We start from the raw sequence: 19,895 nt of genomic DNA, 5'->3' as shown, positions 1-19,895 counted from the left end.
AGAGCTGAGACGTGGGCCTTAGAAGCTAAGGTGCTTGGGCCGAATCCTCTCTTTCGGTGAGGGAAGAGTTAACTGGGACCCTGGCGGTCTGGGCCCAGTCGGGGGTCACTGAGATCTTTGCTGAGGTGGAATCGAGCGAGCGAGGGTCCCCGCTCCGAAGGTGTGAGCCCGCCAGCCGTACTCGATCATTTTCAGTTGTGATGGAGCAGTAGACTGTTCTAGCAGAGGCAGTTTGGGGATCTTCACGATGCCTTGGCCCGCTGCTGAGGATCGACAGCCGAGGCCTCAGTCGAGCCAAGCTCACGAGGAGACGGGGGAAGAGCGTGGCGGAAGGTCCACGGGGCTAGCCCCTAGGGAGCTCGCTGTCCACCTGGCCGTGGATCCCGTAGGAGGGATTGGACTCGATCGAGGCTGGGGGAATTGGTGGGGCGGGGGGGCGCCCGGAAGGCTCAGCTCTGTTCTTTGACCATTAGCCCTTAATTACGTAGATATTTTAGGCCAGAGTGTTGAGGGACGGGGGCCGCGATATATGGATTGCTCCTTTCAGAATCATTTTTGCAGATTCGGGGTTGGGATAAACGATCCAGGTGAATATGCCGGCACGAATCTAGCCTTTCAAACGCCGTTTATTCTGAAAGGATCTCACGCACGTGTAGGTAGCACACCCAACTGGCAATAGATATGTATATAAATATGTGTGAATATACATACACACCCACACACACGAGCCCTTCCTCCAGCACATTTGCTCGGCAGCAAGTATCCTCTTACTCGGTTCCAGCTGAGAGGTCTAACCCACCACCTTCTGGTAAGGGAAATGTCCGTTCTTGCTCTCCCCACGACTGCTTCTGCCAAAGGGAAACGTGCTCCTGAGCTAGGTCACTCCTCGCTCTCCACCGGCTAACCGACAGTACTCATTGAGTACCTGCTGGGGGCAGAACACTTTACTAAGCATTTGGGGGTCATCATCCCTCCCCTCTCAAGGAGTTTACAACCTGGTGGGGGGGGAGACAGGTGCTCAGATGATTTTTCCATAGGCGAAAGAAGGAAGAGGCTGCGAGAGCTAGTGCGTAAATAGTAGGGTGGGTAGGCTGTGCGTAGAAATGCCGTGGGAAATCGCGAGTCCACAAGGGTGTAGGTGGTGCCAACGTGGTGAAGTGGCATTTGGGGGGGGGATAAACTGGGGAGGTTAGAAATCAAGTGGGGTAGGGCCCCTTGGAGGAGACCGAAGGGACGTGAGCGCGGGAGGGCTCTCCTTCTGTGCTGCCCGGTCCCTTCAATGCCGTATCTCTTCTGCGTCACAGGAACGGTGTGTCTCTGGGGATAGCGTTCGATACCATCTCCAGAGGCTACGGCATAGCTTACTTCCCGGCCATCAGTCTGTCTTTCAAAGAATCAGTGGCGTTTAACTTTGGCAGTCGCCCACTCCGATATCCTTTTCAAAGTGGGGCTCTGGGACGCCCTAGAGCACCCTCCCACGCTCGGACTCTCCTGGAAGAGCGCCTCTGTGGTTTCCCCAATCTTCCCCTAGCCTACACGCGCGAGTACCCGCCTGGGAGTCGGGAGCTTCGACTCATTCGGTGCTCCCCGTAGAGCGAATCCACACCGCGCTTTTCCCAGTCGCTTTCCCCGGATGAGTCCGTCGCCTCCCTGGAGTAGCCCCGGAGTGTGGAGGCGAGGCCCGGGGGGGAGGGGGGAATACGCCCGGAGCACAAGTCCCAACTCCCAAACCACCCGCTGGGTTTCCCGGGGAGCTGGCGGGGTTGGGGTTTGGATTTCTCCCGCTTATGCAGAGTGCTTAACTCCCGTGCCACATATCCCGTGGAAGGCTACAGACCCCTGCAGGGCCCGCCTCGGGCTGACTTGATGAAAGCCCGGAAGCTGCTGGGCTACCTGAAGAACGTCCTGGAAGTGGGACTCGATGTGTCGGTGAGCCGTGGGAGACGCGCTGGGCTAGCGAGGGGACTGCCGACTGGGCTCGGGACTCTAACCCCGTGGCCGTGAGGGTTCGCTTAGTTGCCCCAAGGCCCTCGCTCGTGAAAGCGGTAGTTGTATTTATCGAGCGCTTACCCTGCGCGGAGCACCGTAGTGGCACCAGGAAAGAATATACTAGTGACAGGAGCGGTTCCCACTTGGGGCCACCGGACTGGAGGTTCCCAGTCGCGGGAAAGCTCTGCTGGGGAGCCAGCTGCTTGCCGATCGGGACGCCTGGTGGAGGGTGGGGAAGCGTCCCGCAGAGCAGGCTGGAGTAGTTTAGCACCGGCTGGGGCCTGGCCAGCTCGGAACGCTCTCTTTGTCTGGCCTTGTCCTTTTAGGAAGTGAAGAGCGGGTCTCCCCGGGAAGAGGTGGGGGCTTCCCCCGTGGGGACCCCGAGACTTCCCCCGGACAGCGGGCCTTGGATGGTATAGGCGCGTCCAAAGCGGAGGGGCTGGGCGGAAACCCAAGGCTCGCTCACTGGAGGTGTGGAGGCGTTCAAGGGGAGGGCCGGGAGTAGAGGGAGCCCCTGCCAGGCACGTCCTCCTCACGCGTCTCCGACTTATTGCAGGAGGGGAAGCTGGTTGAGCAGCCAATGGCGGCTTGGCATCTCCAGGGAGAGCCCACAGTCCTGATCACCTTGGCTCACATCTTTAACCATTTTTCTCCGCTCTTGGTAAGTGCTGGGCTTTCCCAGGACTCCTCTGGCACTTGCTCGGGAAAGTAGTAATCGTAGGCCACCCTCCTCCGACTGCTCCTTCGCCCTGTTGGAGACCCGACGTTTCTGAGGGTGCGATCCCCGGCTGGAGGTGGCGGGTGGGCGCACCAACCAACCCGTTCCGTTCCGGGAAACACGAGAGCCGACGGCCCGGCACCCTCCCCACCCCTCACGCTCTCTCCCTAGACGGTTCCCAAGGAGCGAGCGTGCGACGCTGGCCGCTTCGCCGGGTGACGGGGACTCACCCTAAATTCTCTGATCCGCAGAGCAAAGTGTACGTGGTGGAGGATGTCCTCATGACCTTCCTGTTGAGCATCCTGGAGCTTGGTGGGCCGCTAGAGGCCCATCCGTTGGTGAATCAACTTCTGGATGTCATGTGGCTGCTTATGGAGGCGAGTCGCTGCTTTCTGCCCCCCGCCCCAGCCTGGGAGCTCCTTCGGGGCAGGGAACGTGTCCTACCGACGCGGTTGCATTGGACTCCCCCAAGCCCTCGGCACGGTGTCCCGCGCACGGTATAGATGCTCGGCAGATATCATCGATTCAGCTTCCTGCCGTCAGAGTCCCCGAATTGGGACCCAGCCCGAGTTCAGTCATCTCCTTTTGCCACCTGAGCTCAGAGCGGCATTCATACGTCGGATCTCATTCTTCCACTTGTCCTGCTTCCCAGGGAGTTGAAGGGAAGGGGCAGAGTTGATCCTGATCTTCGAGTAAAGAGCTGAGGAAAGAAACGGTAGAGGGAGAGGGTCAGGGCCAGAGTTGAGCCAGAATCCAAGATTCCTGAATTCCGTTATTTTGTCCCTTAGGCCAGTGCTCCTGTAGGTCCGTGAAATCTCTGCTTCACATGATGATTCCTCGGGCAGAAAGGGCTGCCGAGGATGGGTGACAGTGGAGGGGGGAGGTTGAAGGAGAAAGGCCTCGAGGGGATTTTCGGAGGTGGAAAGGGTCCGACGCTGCTGTGTTCGAATCGAACCGGGCCGGGGTGAGGGGCGTGTGGAGATATTGAGAATGAAGATGTCGTGTCCTGGCTGTGGGAGGGAGGAATGGAGAACGAATGTAGAAAAGCCACCGTAGAAACGTGTGAGGGTTCCCCTTCCGCTTTCCCTCCCTTGAGATGCCGGGACCTGAAGTTCCAGCAGCCCACGGAGACCACTGGGAAGGTGCGAAGGCACTGCACGCGTTGGGCAGCATCTGGCGGTCTTCAGCGGCTGGGCCTGGCTCCTGTCCTCGACAGGGCGGGGGCCACAGAGTCCAGTGCTCTCCTAGCCAACCCGAGACCAGCTCGGTTCCTGGGAAGCCCCTGCCAGACTCTACTCCGAGCTCCTCCCGGCCCCAACCGCCCCCCCCCAGCCCCGCGGGGCCCTGTCTCCCGGAGCTGACTTCTTCTTGCCCTTCCAGGATTACGAGGTCCACGAGTGCCTCAAACAGTTGATGATGTCCCTGCTTCGGGCGTACAGGTTCTCCCCGATCGTGCCAGACCTGAGCTTGCAGGTGAGTAGCGGTGCCGGGCTTCCCGGCCGTCCACCGCCGTTTGCCGGGGCTCTGCTGCGGTCTCCGTCGCCCTTCTGACTCGGGCCTGATCTAGCGTCTCCAGCTCCAGTCCCGTCTGTGCCGTTCCCTCTGTGATAACTGGATGGGTGTGGTGTTCTTGCCCCCCCGAGCTTTAGGCTGTAGCGCTGAGTCTGCTCGTAACCGTCTGTCGTCGCTTCCTTCTGGCTGGCCGCCTAGTCATCCGCCCCCCCGCCCTCGATTCCCCGTTGCCTGACCTTTCCCTTCCTCCGTGGGCCGCGTCTGTTCCCCTGACCTGGGACTCCCTCGCCCTTCAGTAGTCATGATGACGATGACGTCATCTGCGAAGCGCTTACCGTGTGCCGAGCACTCTTCTAAGCGCTGGGGTAGATCCAGGGTCATCAGGTTGTCCCACGTGGGGCTCGTGGTCTTAATCCCCATTTTGCAGATGAGGTCACTGAGGCAAAGAGAAGTGATTGCCCAAAGTAAGAATAATAATAATGTCGGTATGTGTTAAGCGCTTACTATGTGCAGAGCACCGTTCTAAGCGCCGGGGGAGATACAGGGGAATGAGGTGGTCCCACGTGAGGCTCACAGTCTTCAGCCCCATTTTCCAGATGAGGGAACTGAGGCCCAGAGAAGCGAAGTGACTTGCCCACAGTCACACAGCCGCCAAGCGGCGGAGCCGGGATTCGAACCCATGACCTCCGACTCCCAAGCCCGTTCTCTTTCCGCTAAACCAGCCCCCCCCCCCCCCCAGGCCCCGTCTTCAAAGATGAAGTTAAGTGGCCTGCCCGAGATCACCCGGCAGGCAAGTGGCCGAGCCGCAGTTGGAACCTTTCGGTCCTGTGCTCTTTCCACTGGGCCGTGCGGCTTCGCGATCGATTCAGCTGTTTCCTCCTGACGCTGTCATGTATCCCATCGTATCTTCGTTCTCCCTTTCGCTCCTGGTATCTGCATATAATTTATTTGCCCCGCCTCTCCCATTAAATTGTAAACCCACTGCGGACAGGGATCGGGCCCTTAGCCTCCGGTGCCCTCTCCCGAGAGCCCAGTACGGTGCTTCGCACACAGTAGGTGCTCACTAAATGCCAGCGTCGGAGTGAGCGACTGGGAATCTGTCGGTCCTCTCTCTCCAGATTCATTACCTGCGTCTCACCTTCGCAGTCCTGAAGCACGAGAAATCTCGGAAGTTTCTTCTTAACAATATTCTGTATCCTTTTCCTGTTAACGTTCATCTTGGCGTCTGGGACTGAGCGGGGGACGTCGGACCGGTTTTGGGGACGGAGAGCGCGTGCTTTCGAGAAGGGGCATCCTTTCCTCTAAGCCGGGCGCGAACGAGAAGGTTAACTCGATTGGCGCAAATGGAGCAGGAATGGTCTCTCTTAACCCATCTCGAGTTGGAGGGTTTTCCGGGTCGGAAATTGGTAGGTTCTCCTCCGAGTTTTAAAAATTCGACTTCGTTTCCGTTGTGTGGTTTTGCTAGGACGGTGGCCCCGAGAGCAAGGTTGCCGGTGGTATTTTCTCTGAAACGCAAGCAAAATGGAAATCGGGTGTTTCGCGGGGTCCCACGGGGGTCTCAAACAGAGAAGGCGGCAAAATTAAAGGGTTTTTCATTTGCGCAGCACAAAACACGCAGCAGTGACAAGCCCCCCGGTGGGTATGCCAGAGAAGGGAAACGCCACGCTCTTCTGCCTGGCCACATTTCACGGGGGGAGGTGGAGCGGTCACTCTGGAGATTCCTGGCCTGCTGACCTGAGGGTTCCCCGCTACACCGCTCCCCCTCGGCCCTTCGTGAGCGGCGGGGCCTTGAGGGAAGCCAAGGACGACGTCGAGGGCTCCTGGCGTTTTCCGCCGTCGCGGACCCGGATTTGGCAGCGGAGGGGTGCCGTGGCTCCCTGTGGTAGCCCAGCTTGCCCCAGGCCCGGTCTCCCCTGGACTCTCTGCGATTCAGGGTGTCGGCTCTTTCGGGATGCCTGTCGAATATATTTTTCCGGCGATAACGGTTGGTCCATGGTTGGGGGGGGGGGGGGGGTGGTGGTTCCCGGAAGCTTCCGGGGCAGGGGAGGTTATTGGGGGCTGCCGGGGAGAGGAGATTTTTCTGGGGGTGAGCTGGGGTTATGGGATCGTTTCCTAGGTAGCACGTGCTCTCAGAGGTGTTCAGAGTTTCGAAGAGCCTAGTTCACAGCCAGTGCAGTGACCTGGCTGATGGTTTTAATGGCTCTTTCAACAAAGCGAGAAGTACAGCCTGACCTACTTTTACGTAAAATGCAGGCTTTTACTTCAGCCCATTGACCTTCCGCTTTCTTGTATGTTTATCTGTTCGGGCTGTGTTTTTTTGTATTCTGATTAGGGTGAGGCAGAGGGAACGGAGATGAGAAACCAGGGCAAGGAGAGGAGGAGGAACCGAGGGACAGAGCGTTTTCCCCTCCCTGTCTGCCTCACCCTTTCTGTGGTGTGGGAAGATAATCTCAGGGGAGGCAACATTGTTTCTCCAGGCCCTGTGTGGATGTGGGGGTTGAGGGACCGGGTTGAGCAAATCCACCAGGAAGTTCATTTCGGACTCCCTCAAGGAGCTTACAGTCCAAGGGGGAAGATAGACATCGAAATAGATGACGGCTGGGAGACGCAGCAGAGCGTAAGGAGGCGTAACCAAGTTCCGTGGGGGGCGGGCTGAGTATCCAGGGGCTTAGAAGGGAGAAGGAGAATAGGGTGGGGAGATGAGAGGTTAGTCAGGGAAGGTTTCCCCGGGGAGATCCGCTTTGAGTAGGACCGTGAAGAGAGGGAGAGCGGTGGTCTGTCGGCTGGGAAGAGGGAGTTTCGGGGGGTTGACGGCAAGAGGGACAAGATCGGGGACAGTAAAGTTGGTGTTAACAGAGTGAAGTTTGCAGGCTGGGTTGTGATGGGAGAGGAGCGAGGATAGGTAGCGGGGAGGTGGGATCTGTAGAAGCAACAGTGAGTAGTTTCTGCTTGATGCAGAGACGGATGGACAACCATTGGACATTTATGAGGAGCGGAGAGATGTGTGCAGAAGGATATTTTAGCAAAACGATCCAGGCAACAGAGCGAAGTATAGCCCGGAGCGGGGAGAGACTGGAGTTAGGGAGGTCAGGGAGGAGGCCGACGCGGTAGTCGAGGCGGGTGCATTTGCTCTTTCCCTGGTATCGTAACTGGGAGAAAGCCGATCGATCCAGAATCCCATCCCCCCCCGCCCCCCCCCGACCCACACTCCGGTAGGCTTGGGGATTCATTTTGGCCAAGGGCCGCCGAACACCAAACCACTCCCGCTGTAAACCCGAGAGTTTGAATTGAAACTAGGCTTGTGTCGGGAATGCCGTGAGAGAGAGATGAGTCGCTGGAGTCCAGTCAGCAGGGGCGAGAGGAAGCAGGTGGGTGAGGTAGAGCCCCTTTCCGGATCTCAATTTCCACACGGTGTCGGTTTCATTTCTTCGGGTAACGCTTCAGCCCCTCTCGCCTCCGCCGTCCTCAGATGGGAAACCGTTCAGCGGAAGTGAACTCGGAGGAGGCGCGCCAAGAAGCGAGGGGTTAACGGATGAGCGCGAAAGTCCAGTTCGCGGGACTAGTAAGATGCTCGAACTGCGGGTCGCCGGCAGGCCACCCTCACACGTTCCGGAGGGAACCGTTAACGCCGTTAGCGGGTCGGGTCCCCCCGACCCTTGGAAGTCTCACTCTACAAGTGAAACGCCCCAGGGCTTCCGACGACGCCGACTTGCCGCAGGCGTCCCCGTTGGGAACTCGGGGGACTCGGGGGAATTCTGGGTAAATGGGACGAGAAGGCATCCCGGGGGGGGGGGGGGTCCGGTCGGGAAGGTGGATCAGAGGGGATTTGGAGGGACTGGTCGGGCTGGGGGCTGGCCCGCTGCTGGGAATGCCTGGTTCCTTAACGCCCCTACAGATTTGACGTGCTGCGCTCCGTGGTCTTCTTCTACATCAAGAGTCCCTTGCGGGTGGAGGAGGCTGGTCTGCAAGAGCTCATCCCTACCACATGGTGGCCAGATCGGTCCAGCAAAGAGGTAGGAGAGCTGCTCTCCCGAGCCCTAGTCTGTCAGATGCCCGTAGGGCGGGTTGTCATTTCGGCCCACCCTCCGCGTCCCCCCGGGGCTCCTGGGCTAATCCGGCACCTGACGGTTTGGGTTCCGTGTGCCGTTAAGCCTCGCGACTGGAAACAGATCACCCCTGCCGTTATTCGCTACCTTTCCGGCCACTTGGAGGTCAGAAGCCCGGCGGCGACACCGAGGTTCGCCTCTGGGCTGGGGACCCTTCGGGGGCTCCTCGCTAGCGCCGCCAGAGATGGCCCCAGTAGTTGGCCGCCGCCACCCCGCGGCGGGACGCCCGGAGGGCACGGGAAGCAGTCGGGTTCGGCTCGCCGGCCCCGTCCCCGAAGGCCCAAAGCCCCGCTCCCTCCCCGAGACGGCGAGTCTCCGCATTTCTAGGTTCGACGCTCACGGGTCGCTCTGGCCCGCTCTTTGGCCGTAAACACAAAAACCAACGTTTACTCTGTTCGGAGGTTCGCCGGCCCCTGTGACGGTCCTAAATACTGCAGGGTTTCCCTGAGGAACGGTAGAGTGTATTGGCACGAGTGGAATCTTAAATCACATACAGGAATAAGGGCCCATCCCCGATCTGGTATTCATTCCTAACCTAAACCCGGGGGTTACCGCCCTCAGGGATTCACCGCTCCGTTTCCGACAGCCGCTCTTCTGAGGGCGCGTCACTCACGGAGCCCTTTCCCGGTAGTTGGCCTTGCTGACCCTCGGTCTCCCTGGCCAATGCCAGTTTCCCGTGTAACAGTAACTGTCGCAGTATTTATTAAGCACTTCCTAGGTGGGGCACACGGCTGCCCACTCCACCGGGGGCGACGGGGGGGAGATTGCCCCCGCGGATCTCCGAGCCCGACTCCCAGACCTGAGAGTTTTCAGTCGGGGCTGAAAAGATCCCAGATGGTGGCTTTTTGACTTCTTAGTTCTTTGAAACGTGTCCCCTCCCAATCCTCCGCCCCCGCAAAGTCCCTGCCCCGTTATTTGCTCAAGATGAAAAGTTGGTGCCTGCCATTGGACGGAGTCCCTGTCCCGCCCGGGGCTCACAGTTGAAGAGATAAGGAAGAGCAGGGATTTTATCCCCATTTTACAACCGAGGTCCAGAGAGGTTAAGCCGCTACCTGCCCGGGGTCACTCGGCAGCCGGTGACAGAGGCGGGGTTCAAACCCGGATCGCCTGACTCCCGGTCCCAGGCTCTTTCCACTAGGCCACGCCGCGCCCATTCCCTTCGCATTGGCAGAGGCTCCCTCTCCTCCCCGTTTCTCCCCGGGTTCCTAGCCCCCCCTCCTCCTTGCCCAGTTCCTCCCCTGCATTTGACGCCTGTGCAGAATAGATTTCCCTCTGGGAAGTTTCCTGAGGAGTGAACGGTTTCTCAGATCCGGGAGCCTCTGGGCCTCTCCCCGTTTCCTTTGTGCGGGGCTATCGCTGGGCTATCGCAGACCGGCGCAGATAGCCCGTTGGGCCATCACGGACCGGAAGGCGGAGAGCTCGCCTGTGCCGCGGGTTAATAAAACTGCATAAGGTGATAGGCGTAAGGAGCGTGGCTTCAGTGCACTCCCGTCCCTCTCCGGTAACTGCCGGCTCAGCAGCAGCGTAGAAATATGTGAACTGTGCTCATTGTTAAAACCACACTTCCGACCCCGACCTTTCCGGGCTGTCCCGCATATCAAGTTACCAAGTCTGCTGAATCTGGGGCGGCGGCACTTTTTTTTTTTTTTTTAGCTAAAAACGGCACCCTGCTGATCCGAAAGAACCTCTTCACTCGGGGGGGGGGGGGGGGATGGGTAAATGGAGACCCAGTTGGATGGGTCACAGGTTGGATAGTCTTGTAAGTTATAGGAAGCGGAAGTCCAGGCTGCTGGAAAGAGCCGGCTAAGTCCGGATAGGGCCTCCGCACCTCATCGGAACATTTGTCCCATCCCTTCTTTTGTCCCCGACCGCCATCCTCAACTCCTCACTCTCCGATGGCTTTTCCCCCCACTGCTCTCAGATACGCTCATGTCTCCTATATCCTAAAAAAAACCCCGTCCCTTGACCCCACGACTCCCGGTAGCACCCCGTCTCCCTCCCCCCGCTCCTCTCCAACCTCCTTAAACAAGTTGTCTACACCTTTTGCCTCCACTTCCTCTCCTCCAGTTCTCTCCTCGATCCCCTCCGATCTGCCCCCTTGGCTCCAACAGAAACAGCCCTCAGTTCACCAGCGATCTCCTCCTTGCCAGATCCAATGGCCTCTCTTGTCTTGTCTTACGCTGTCGAGTCACCTCCGACCCATAGCGACTCCGCGGACACATCTCTCCCAGAACGCCCCGCCTCCGTCTGCAGTCGTTCTGGGAGTGTATTCGTAGAGTTTTCTCGGTAAAAATACGGAAGTGGTTTACCATTGCCTTCTTCCGCGCAGTCAGCTTGAGTCTCCGCCCTCGACTCTCCCTTGCCGCTGCTGCCCAGCACAGGTGAGTTTTGACTCGTAGCACATTGCCTTCCACTCGCTAGCCCTGCCCAAGCCAGGAATGGAATGGGCAGGCCTCTGCTTGACTCTCCCTCCCGTAGTCGAGACCGGTAGAGTACCGGAAACTCTCGGGTGCGATCCTGAGAGGGGTCCACCGGGCTCTATTCCACCCTAAGCCTCCTCGACCGCTCAGCTGCCTTCGGCTCCGTGGGCCACCCCCTTCTCTCGGAGACGTTATCCAACCTCGGCTTCACTGACGCTCTCCTCTCCTGGTTCTCCTCCTGACTTTCTGACCGCTCCTTCTCGGTCTCTTTCGCGGGCTCCTCTTCTGCCTCCCGCCCCCTAACTGTGGGAGGCCCTCAAGGCCCAATCCCGGGTCCCCTTCTATTCTCCGTTTGCATCCGCTCGCTTGGAGAACTCATTCACTCCCGCGGCTCCGACTACCATCTCTCTGCGGATCATTCGAAATCTGCATCTCCGACCCAGATCCCTCTCCTCCTCTGCAGTCTCGTATCTCTTCTTGCCTTCAGGACATCTCCACCTCGATGTCCTCTAACTTCCTATATCCGAAAGTGAACTTTTCATCTTCCCTCCCACCTTCCCATCCTCCCTGTGCCTTTCTCATCACTACAGATAGCACCACCATCCACCCAAGTCCGTAGCCTTGACGTCATCTTCGACTCATCTCGCCCATTCAACCCACACGCTGTGTCATGCGGTCCTGTCGGTTCGACCTTCACAACTGCTGAAATCCTCCCTCTCCTCTCCGTCCAACCCGCTGCTACGCTGATCGAATCAATTATCCTATCCCGCCTCGACTACTGCGTCAGCCTCCTTGCTGACCTCCCTGCCTCCTGTCTCTTCCCCGCTTCTGCTACCCGAATCATTTTTCTAAAAACTCATTCAATCCATGTTTCCCCACTCCTCAGGAACCTCCAAGGATTGCCCCTCCACTTCTGCATTAAACGGGAACTCCTTCCTTACCATTGGCTTTCAGGCACTCAGTCACCTTGCCCCCCTCCTATCTTGCCTCTCTGATTTCCTACTACGACCCAGCCCTCTCACTTCCCTCCTCTAACGCAGACCTACTCGCCGTACCTCGATCTCGTCCCTCTTGCCACCGACCCTTTGCCCGTCTTGTCCCTCGGTCCCGGAACTCCCTCCCCCTCCGTAACCCGCAGACCCCCGCTCTCCCCACCTTCGAAGCCTTACGAAGAGGACACTTCCTCCAAGAGGTCTTCCCCGACTGAGCCCTCATTTCCCCTGCTCCCTCTCCTTTGTGCTTCTCCCTTGCACTTGGCTTTGCACCCTTTCTTCACGCCAACCTCCGTCCCACAGCACTTAAATCACACATTTGTAATTTATTTTAATGTCTGTTCTCCCCGCTCCAAACCGTAACTCCCTGTAGGCAGGGAGCACGTCTACCGACTCCGGTGCACTGTACTTTCCCAAGCGCTGAGTACAGAGCTCCGTGTACGGTAAACGCCCAGTAAATGCGGTCGATCGTTTGACCGACTGACTATCCCGAGACCGCCCTTAAATTCCTGACCCAGTGCTCCGGAATTGAGATCCCCGGTTCCGTGTCCGTGGCCCAGGTAAACTCCCGTCCCTTCGGGGAAATGGGACACTCCACTTGGTTTTACAGAGCCATCCAACCCGCAGAAAGGTAGGGTTGAGGGGCAGATCGGGTCCGTTTCTTTTTGCCCCCCGCCTCTCAAGTCCCTCTGTGGTTCCCGGCCGTATTTTGGGGAGGAGGGCTGGGCTGAGGAACGGCCCCTTCCCCCGTCACCCCTCTGCCCGAACCCCGCCCCCGGAGTTGGCCAGATGCTTGAGGGCATCTCAGCTTTTCTTGGATCAACAGCGAGCTGTAGGCACTCATCTTTCTCAGCTTGAGGCCCCTTCTACACTGGGTGCCAAGGAGATGGTGCTTTCGTAGCCCCCCCGCCCCCGACTTTCCAGTGCTCATCTTCCGGTCACTTCCGTTTATCCCTGATGCTGTTTCCTTTGACCCCAGGGAAAAGACACTAAGGGCGTGAAGGAGGAGGATTCCGAAGAGCGGCTGAGGCGCCGGGCCTATGAGAGAGGCTGCCAGAGGCTGAAGAAACGCATCGAAGGTCTCGGGGTTACCTTGTCGCTTTCGCTTCTTCGGTCGGGGTGCTCGGAGAACCTCAGGGCTCACTGGGGAAAGCAGAGATCGGCCACGTCGTCGAGGGACGGATTCGGCCCGCAGAGGCTCAGTTCCTCGCCGTGGGGGAGAAGGGGTTTCTGGGAAGGGGGCTTTAGGTGGCGGAGGGAAACAGAATGCCCCTGCTTCCTGCAGTGGCTGGTGACCCCGGGTTCTCGGGCTCTTGAAATGGGCTCTCTTCAGGGTACCGTCTCCCTTCGGGGCTCTCGTTAGCCCTGCTGCCTCAGGATTGCCCGGGGTGAGCGTTGCCTCGGAGGGGAGCCACTTTGATCAGCTTCACAGTCGGAAGGGAGGTCCCAGGGTCCTCTTCTGCAGTGGCTCAGATTTCCACCCCGGCTCTGACCGAGTCAGACCTCAGCCGTTAGATTTGATGGCTCACGGTCCCTGGCACCGTCCTCGGCCCTGCTGAGTTTTGTGAAATCAAGGCCCCCCCCCGGAGTGAGGGGCAGACAAACACTCCTTGGGAAAAGCTGGCCCCAGGCATCTCTCGGAACGTGACCGGTTCTGAGCGGCCGAATCTGCTGCTGCACGGGCGAGCCGGGGAAGAGGAAAACGTTGCCGGCGCATGGCGGTTCTAGTCCCAGCTGCCGTCATTTTTATTAACGTCGGTCTCCCCCTCTACCTGTAAACTCGTTCCGGGCAGGGAACGCGTCTGTGTCTGTTGTGTTGTTGCTCGTACTCTCCCAGGCGCTCAGTACGGTGCTCTGCACACGGTAAGAGCTCGATAAATACGATCGATTCAAGCGAGGGTTCGCTTCTGGGTACCCGGAAGGCCATTTCCCGGACTCGGCCATTTTGTAATCCGGGGAGGGGAGAGAGGTCAGAGGGAGCAAGCCTGTCCCTTTTGAGGTTGAAGAGAGCGCGACCGCTGGCAGTAGAGTCTGAGCCGGGCTGGACTAGAGTGCCTCCGGGCTGAATTGGTGGTTTTCTCTTTGCAGTGGTTGAGAGACTCCAGGTTGAGATCCTGAAGTTACTGCTAAACAACAAAGACAAAAACGGGGTGAGTAGAGAAGACCCAGGGGTTGTTCCCGCCACACAACCACGCTGAGGTTCTGTGGGACCGTCGGGTGGGGGCCCGTGGCATTTGAAGGGTCGAGGCGAATCCCGTCCGATCCGCTGCCGAATAGCATTCTGATCTGCCAACCCCGGGGGCCGCCTTGGGCAGCTCAGCTTCTCTCCTGCTCGGAGGATGGGGGCTGGAGCATTTCCTTATGTCCCTTCCAGGGTGAAGCCTCCAGATATATCTTCATGAGCAAGTTTCGGAAGTTCTTGCAGGAAAATGCCAGCAACCGCGGGGTAAGTAGTTTGCCCGGGGACCGTATTATCCACCGATCCCAGTCGTAGGGCAGCCCGTGCCCTTGGCCTTCCCGTAGGCCCGGCTCGTGGAGCAAATCGAAGAGCCGGCGGATGGCCTCAGAGTCACTGGGGTACATCAGAGAGAGAGGGGGAATGAGAGAGGAGAGAGAAGAATGAGAGGAGAGAGAGAATGGGAGAGAGGAAAGAAAATGAGAGGGGAGAGAGAGAATATGAATACGAATGAGAGGATTGGCCTGCCAGTACTAACCGGCTGGGGGCCAGACCGCGCCCTGGGAGGTAGATGACAGGCCTGCTACGCTGGCGCAGCCTGGATCCGCGGCCCTACCCGTTGAACGACGTAAGGCTACCGACTGCATCTACCGAGCGGGTACGGTGGGAGAGATGGCGGATCCGAAAAGCGTGTCTTGTTAGCGAAAGATCGAAGGCGAGGAGGAGGAGGGCTTCGGTGCCGGAGGGGTAGGATCAGTGAGAGCTGCTCTCGGGGAAACATCGGGACGGGTCACCTGTGCGAATCCTCATTTTCCTTTTGCTTCCCTTTTAGAACCTGACCGTCCTCTGCCCCCCAGAGTACATGGTGTGCTTCCTGCATCGGCTCGTCGCCGCCTTGAGACACTACTGGGACGGGCATCTGACTACAAACCCGTCGGCAGGGAGCAGCGAAGGTAACGGTAGAGTCCTCGAGGGAGGGGAGGGACACGGATGGAGAGAAAGGGGTGACCCTTGCCTCGGAGAGCCTCCTGGTCGTCGTCCTCTTCCGCCCGTGTGAGAAAAACAGTCGAGGGTTTGGTGGGCGCGAGGAGCCGTTGACAAAAAGGCGGAAGCTCTTGTGGGGCTCGGGACCGGAAGAAGATGCCCGCCTTGCCCTCGCTCCTCCGAGTCGGTCGGTCGGTGGGATTTATCGGGCTCCCACTCTGTGCCGAGCACTGTACTCATCGGGTGGGGCGCTGCAGCGCGCCGGAGTCGGCGGGCACGTTTCCCGCCCACGAAGAGCTTACGGGCTAGAGGGGGAGACGGACGTGAAAATAAATTCCAGCTCTGCGCGTGAGCGCTCTGGGGCCGAGGGCAGAGTGAACAGCGAGCGTTTTCAAAGGGTGCGGATCCGAGTGCCTGGGGGGGGGACTGCAGGACCCCCCAGCTTCTGCTCCTTTCGGCGGTCCCGAGCCGACTTGGGGTTTAGGGTCCGCCCCGCCGGGCTCTGGCGGGGTCCTCAGTGAGGCGGGGTTAGAGTGGAGCCCCTGCTGCAGAGGTGGGCGACGCCTCCGGTCAGTAGCTGGCAGTTGGTTTTCGGGTGCAGCAGAGCGTTGGTGCGGAGAGGAGCAGGTGGCCAACTGAATCTAAAGGAGATTGAGTGATTTTTAAAGGCTGTGCGGTCACGATTCCGGCGGGTCGTTTTCTCGTGGTGCCCTGGGTGCTGAATGCGTCGGGTGCGCCTCCTCCGTCGGAGTAGCTTCAGAGTGAAGGCAGGGATTTCTACCTCGTTTAGAGCCGCCAAACGTGGGCTGCCGCTGGCGGTTAGTGCTCTGTGGGCCCCGGGCTTCTGCCAGGAGACCCGCAGGGGTACCCTCGATCCCCATCCTGCCCCTGCTTCCTAGGGAGCCCTCTAGATCTCTCCTATTTGGGGCAGTACCGACCCGGTCGGGAGCTCTTGGGCCGCGGAGGACTGGCGACTCGCCTATCACCCTGAGGCTTGAGCGTGTAGGGAGACGGCCTCGTGGGGCAGGATTGGGGTTAGCCGTTCAGGGGTGCCAGCAGGTGGGCACGCCGTGAAGGGGATGTGGTCCTATTCCCTTCGTCTCTGTCACAGGTGGTACGGGAGGCGACCGGGTGAACTTTTTTATGTCTTTTGTAAAGATCAGGCGTCACCTGGAGCTCTGGGTGGTCTTTTCCCACCGCCTCTTTCTTATTCACAGGTCACTCCCTCAGTTCTAGGTCCCAGGCACCCTACGAGGCTCAGGCTCTGCCCCAGAAACTCGGGGGAAGGGAGGGGACCCCGTGAAAAAGAAATCGGGGACACCCCCCCCCCCCCCCCCCCCCCCCAGCCGAGGCTCTCCAATTATAAGTTTGGGCGGTTCAACACCTCTGGTTCTTTCCTCTGCTCACTCCTTAAATAGTAAATCCCATTCTTACGGTTCCTACTCCTAGGCCAGGATTAGGCCAGGGTTGGGAGTCCCGGATTTTGTTCCCAGCTTCGTCTCTGCAAATCGGCCTTCTCCTCCATGCTCAGAACCCTCCATTGGCACCCCAGCGTAAAGCGGAAACTCCTCACGATCGGCTTCCAGGTTCTCCACCGACTCTCTCCATCTTAGGTGTCTCTCTCTTTACCCCTTGTGCTCTTCATTCTTCCCAAGCTCGTTTTCTGCTTGAACCCTCCTCTCCACTCTCTTGCCCCCGACCCACTGCTCACACTGTACCTCTGTCCTGGAACTCCCCCAATCCTACAGGCTCTGGCTCTCCCCGTATTCAGAGTTCTTCTAAAATCCCTCCTCTTGTAACGAGCCTTCCCCGATCGAGTCCCGACACCCCCAAGTTGTATAAATCCACCAGCCACCTCTAGCGCTCATGGATTTATTTTATATCCGGCCTCAGCCCTGGGCGAGAGGGGGCGGGTGTGTGTGTGTGCGCTCAGTTATTTATCCAGATTATGTTATTCATAAATATTTTGATGTTTCTCTCCCCCATTCTAGCGTAAGCTCCTTGTTGACATGGAGCTTGTCACTGCTTTTTGTCGGACTTTCCCAGGCACAGCGTACCAGTAAATGCCATTAATAGTGTTACTGTGACTCTCAAAATCTCCATTCTCTCCTTCTGGAAAAGCTATCTGACCTTCCACCCACCCTGTCCTCCCTTTTTCCTCCTCCTACCTCTCTGGTAGCTCTTTCTCAGTTTCATTCCTTGGTCTCTTCCACCGGTCGTCCCCTGACAGGAAGACTCTGTTCTGGATCCCCTAATCTTCAAGCTCTCCACTCATTCACATGGAGAGTTCATCCACTCAGCATGGCATTAGTTACCACCGCTATGCAGATGACCTCCAAACCCACCTGCCACTCCCTCGCTCTCACGCTCTGCTCCCCGAAGGTCACCCTGTAACTGTATCTCACTCCTGACAGCCCCCCCCCCCCCCCGCCGCTTGCTCCTTGCGTCGCTTCCTCTCCGTCCTGCGTGAAACTCCCTCCAGATAATGATCCGAATAGTATTTGTTAAGCGCTTACTATGTGCCGGGCACTGTTCTGGAGTAGATAGAAGCTAATCCGGTTGGACACAGTCCGTGTCCCACGTGGGGCTCACGGTCTTAATCCCCCTTTCTCAGCTGTGGTAACCGAGGCGCAGAGAAGTTAAATGACTTGCCCGAGGTCACACAGCAGACGGGTGGTGGGGCCGGGGCTAGGATCTAGGACCTTCTGACTCCCGGCCCCGTGCCCGATCCACTAGGCCACCTCGCGCCCGAGATGAGTGGAAGGGATCCCCAGTGTACAGGACCCGGAGCTGGACTCCAGGCTCGGAACTCCCTCCCTTCGTACGTCCGTTAGACCACAGCTCTCCCCATCTTCATGCCCCTCCTGAAATTCGACCTTCTCTGGGACGCCTTCCCTGATCCCTTCCCAACACCCCGAGTCGTATCTAGTCTAGTAGTATCCCAGTCGCATCCCAGTCCTCCAAACTGTGAGCCCACTGTGGGCAGGGAGCGTCTCTGTTGCCGTATCGCAGTTTCCCAAGCGCTTAGTACGGTGCTCTGCACACGGTAGCGCTCAATGAATACGATCGAATGAATGAATCCACCCAACAGCCACCCTTAGTGGTTGTAGAAATAGTATTTATTAAGTGCCCACTCTGGGCAAGGCACTGTACTAAGCGTGGGGGAAAAAGGACACTGATCAGTCCGTTGATCGGTGGTATTTATTGAGCGCTTACTGTGTGTCGAGCACTGTACCGGGCCCTTTGGGGACGATCTCTGCCCGCAGGGAGCATGCAGGCTAGCAGGGGAGTCAGACATTGGAGTAAATTAACGGGCGTATATGTACAAATGTACCGTTGGGCTGAAGGTGGGTGAATATCAAGCGTTAAAAGGGGAGCGAGTGAATAGGAGATGCAGGAGGAAGAGGGAGTGGGGGAAATGAGAGGTTGGTCAGGAAGGGCCTCTTGGAGGCGACGCCAATTTAGGGAGCTTCAAAGGTGAGAAGAGCGGTGGTCCGACGGTTGTGAAGGGGCCGGTGTTCCAGGCCAGAGGGAGCAAGGGGTCGGCGCCGAGATGGATTCATTCGATAGTAGCTACTGAGCGCCCGCTGTGTGCAGAGCACTGTACTAAGCGCTTGGAATGGACAGTTCGGCAGCAGACAGAGACGATCCCCGCCCGTCACGGTCTTCGGTATGGAGAACCAGTGAGTAGGTTGTCATTAGAGGAGCGAAGCGTGCCCGCTGGGTGGCAGGAAATCGGCGAGGTAAGGTTAGGGAGGGCAAGGCGATCGAGTGCTTTAAAGCCAGTGGTAAGGAGTTTCCGTTTAAGGCAGGGGTGGGTGGGCAATCCGTGGAGGTTTTTGAGGAATGGGGAAGCGGGGACTGAGCAGCTTTTCAGAAGAATCACCCTGACAGAGTGAAGTGTGGACTGGAGTCGGGGAGGTCAACGAGGAGGCTGACGCGGTAGTCGAGGCAGGATAGGATAAGTGCTCGGATCAGCGTGGTAGCCCTTGGGCCGGAGAGGAGAGGGCGGATTTTAATGATGTCGCGTAGGTAGAACGTAGTAAGTGCTTGCTGAAGACCATCGTCATCGTTACCGTCGACTATGAAATTTTTCCCGCAGAGGCCTATGTTCCCCCTCAGCTGTTCTATAACGGGAAAGTGGATTACTTTGACCTTCAGAGACTCGGGGGACTCCTGTCTCATCTGAAAAAAACCTTCAAAGGTAAGTGCGGAACCTTGGGGGCTTAGCTTCGGGGCCGGGCTGGAGAGAAACGAGGGAGCCGCGAGAATAAAGGGCCCCAGCTCTGCCCGCGTCCCGTGGAGCGTCGAATTCGGAATCCTGGTTCAGTTCCCCCAGGAGCTCGTGCGGTGATCTGAACCCAGAGGGGAAGAGGATCGCGGAACTCTGGGACCGGGCCTGTTTTGGCTGGCGGGCTCGGGGTCGTCGGCTGTAAACTCGCTGCGGGCAGGGAATGTGTTTATTGTTATACTGTGCCCTCCCGAGCGCTCAGTACAGTGCTCTGCCCACAGTAAGTGCTCAGTAAATACCACCGAATGAAAGAACGAGTGGTTGACCGACCTGGGGGAACCTCCCATCCCCCCGCCCCGTCCTGTGTGATGGTGAGAGCGCAAACCTGCTCCGACGCACTCGGTCTCACTGCAAGGAGGCAGTCTCCAAATGTGTGACGTGAGAGCCCATTTACGTGCCGGTCCTCACTGAGGTTGGGACTCCCACACTGAGGATGTCGCCGGCCTCGGCGCTAGAGGACTCCACGTTAACTAGAGTGAAGGGTAGACCAGACAATGCGGGTAGACGCCCAGGGGCAGAGCGGGGGGCTATCCGGTATCATGAACCAGGCGTACCTGCCCTGGGCAGGTCTCATACACGGGGGCCGGATGCAAGCAGCCCCGTGTCTCCGATGGGCCTGAGACTCCCTCCAACCCTTGACTGACAGGCTGGGTCCCCCATCCAAGGCGAGCAGAGGGAACCCCCTGAGGGAACGGAACCCGGAACTG

The 19,895-nt window shown here is 58.4% G+C and overlaps 1 protein-coding gene across 4 annotated transcripts in view; it reads left to right on the top strand.

Annotated features, from left to right (window-relative positions):
* Positions 1-19,895, top strand: part of RNF123 (ring finger protein 123) — a 148,047-nt gene that overhangs the window by 24,911 nt on the left and 103,241 nt on the right. For all 4 annotated transcript variants that reach the window (XM_029049691.2, XM_029049689.2, XM_029049690.2 and 1 more), the window contains exons 10-21: positions 1,305-1,430; positions 1,815-1,929; positions 2,546-2,650; positions 2,959-3,084; positions 4,088-4,180; positions 5,338-5,411; positions 8,115-8,232; positions 12,717-12,816; positions 13,826-13,887; positions 14,112-14,183; positions 14,746-14,866; positions 19,000-19,101. In XM_029049691.2, coding sequence (XP_028905524.1) covers positions 1,305-1,430; positions 1,815-1,929; positions 2,546-2,650; positions 2,959-3,084; positions 4,088-4,180; positions 5,338-5,411; positions 8,115-8,232; positions 12,717-12,816; positions 13,826-13,887; positions 14,112-14,183; positions 14,746-14,866; positions 19,000-19,101 — 1,214 coding nt within the window. The remainder of the gene's footprint in view (positions 1-1,304; positions 1,431-1,814; positions 1,930-2,545; positions 2,651-2,958; positions 3,085-4,087; positions 4,181-5,337; positions 5,412-8,114; positions 8,233-12,716; positions 12,817-13,825; positions 13,888-14,111; positions 14,184-14,745; positions 14,867-18,999; positions 19,102-19,895) is intronic.

Source organism: Ornithorhynchus anatinus, chromosome X1, assembly GCF_004115215.2.
Source record: "Ornithorhynchus anatinus isolate Pmale09 chromosome X1, mOrnAna1.pri.v4, whole genome shotgun sequence".
NCBI lineage: Eukaryota > Metazoa > Chordata > Mammalia > Monotremata > Ornithorhynchidae > Ornithorhynchus > Ornithorhynchus anatinus.
This window is presented reverse-complemented; position numbering and strand designations above follow the sequence as displayed.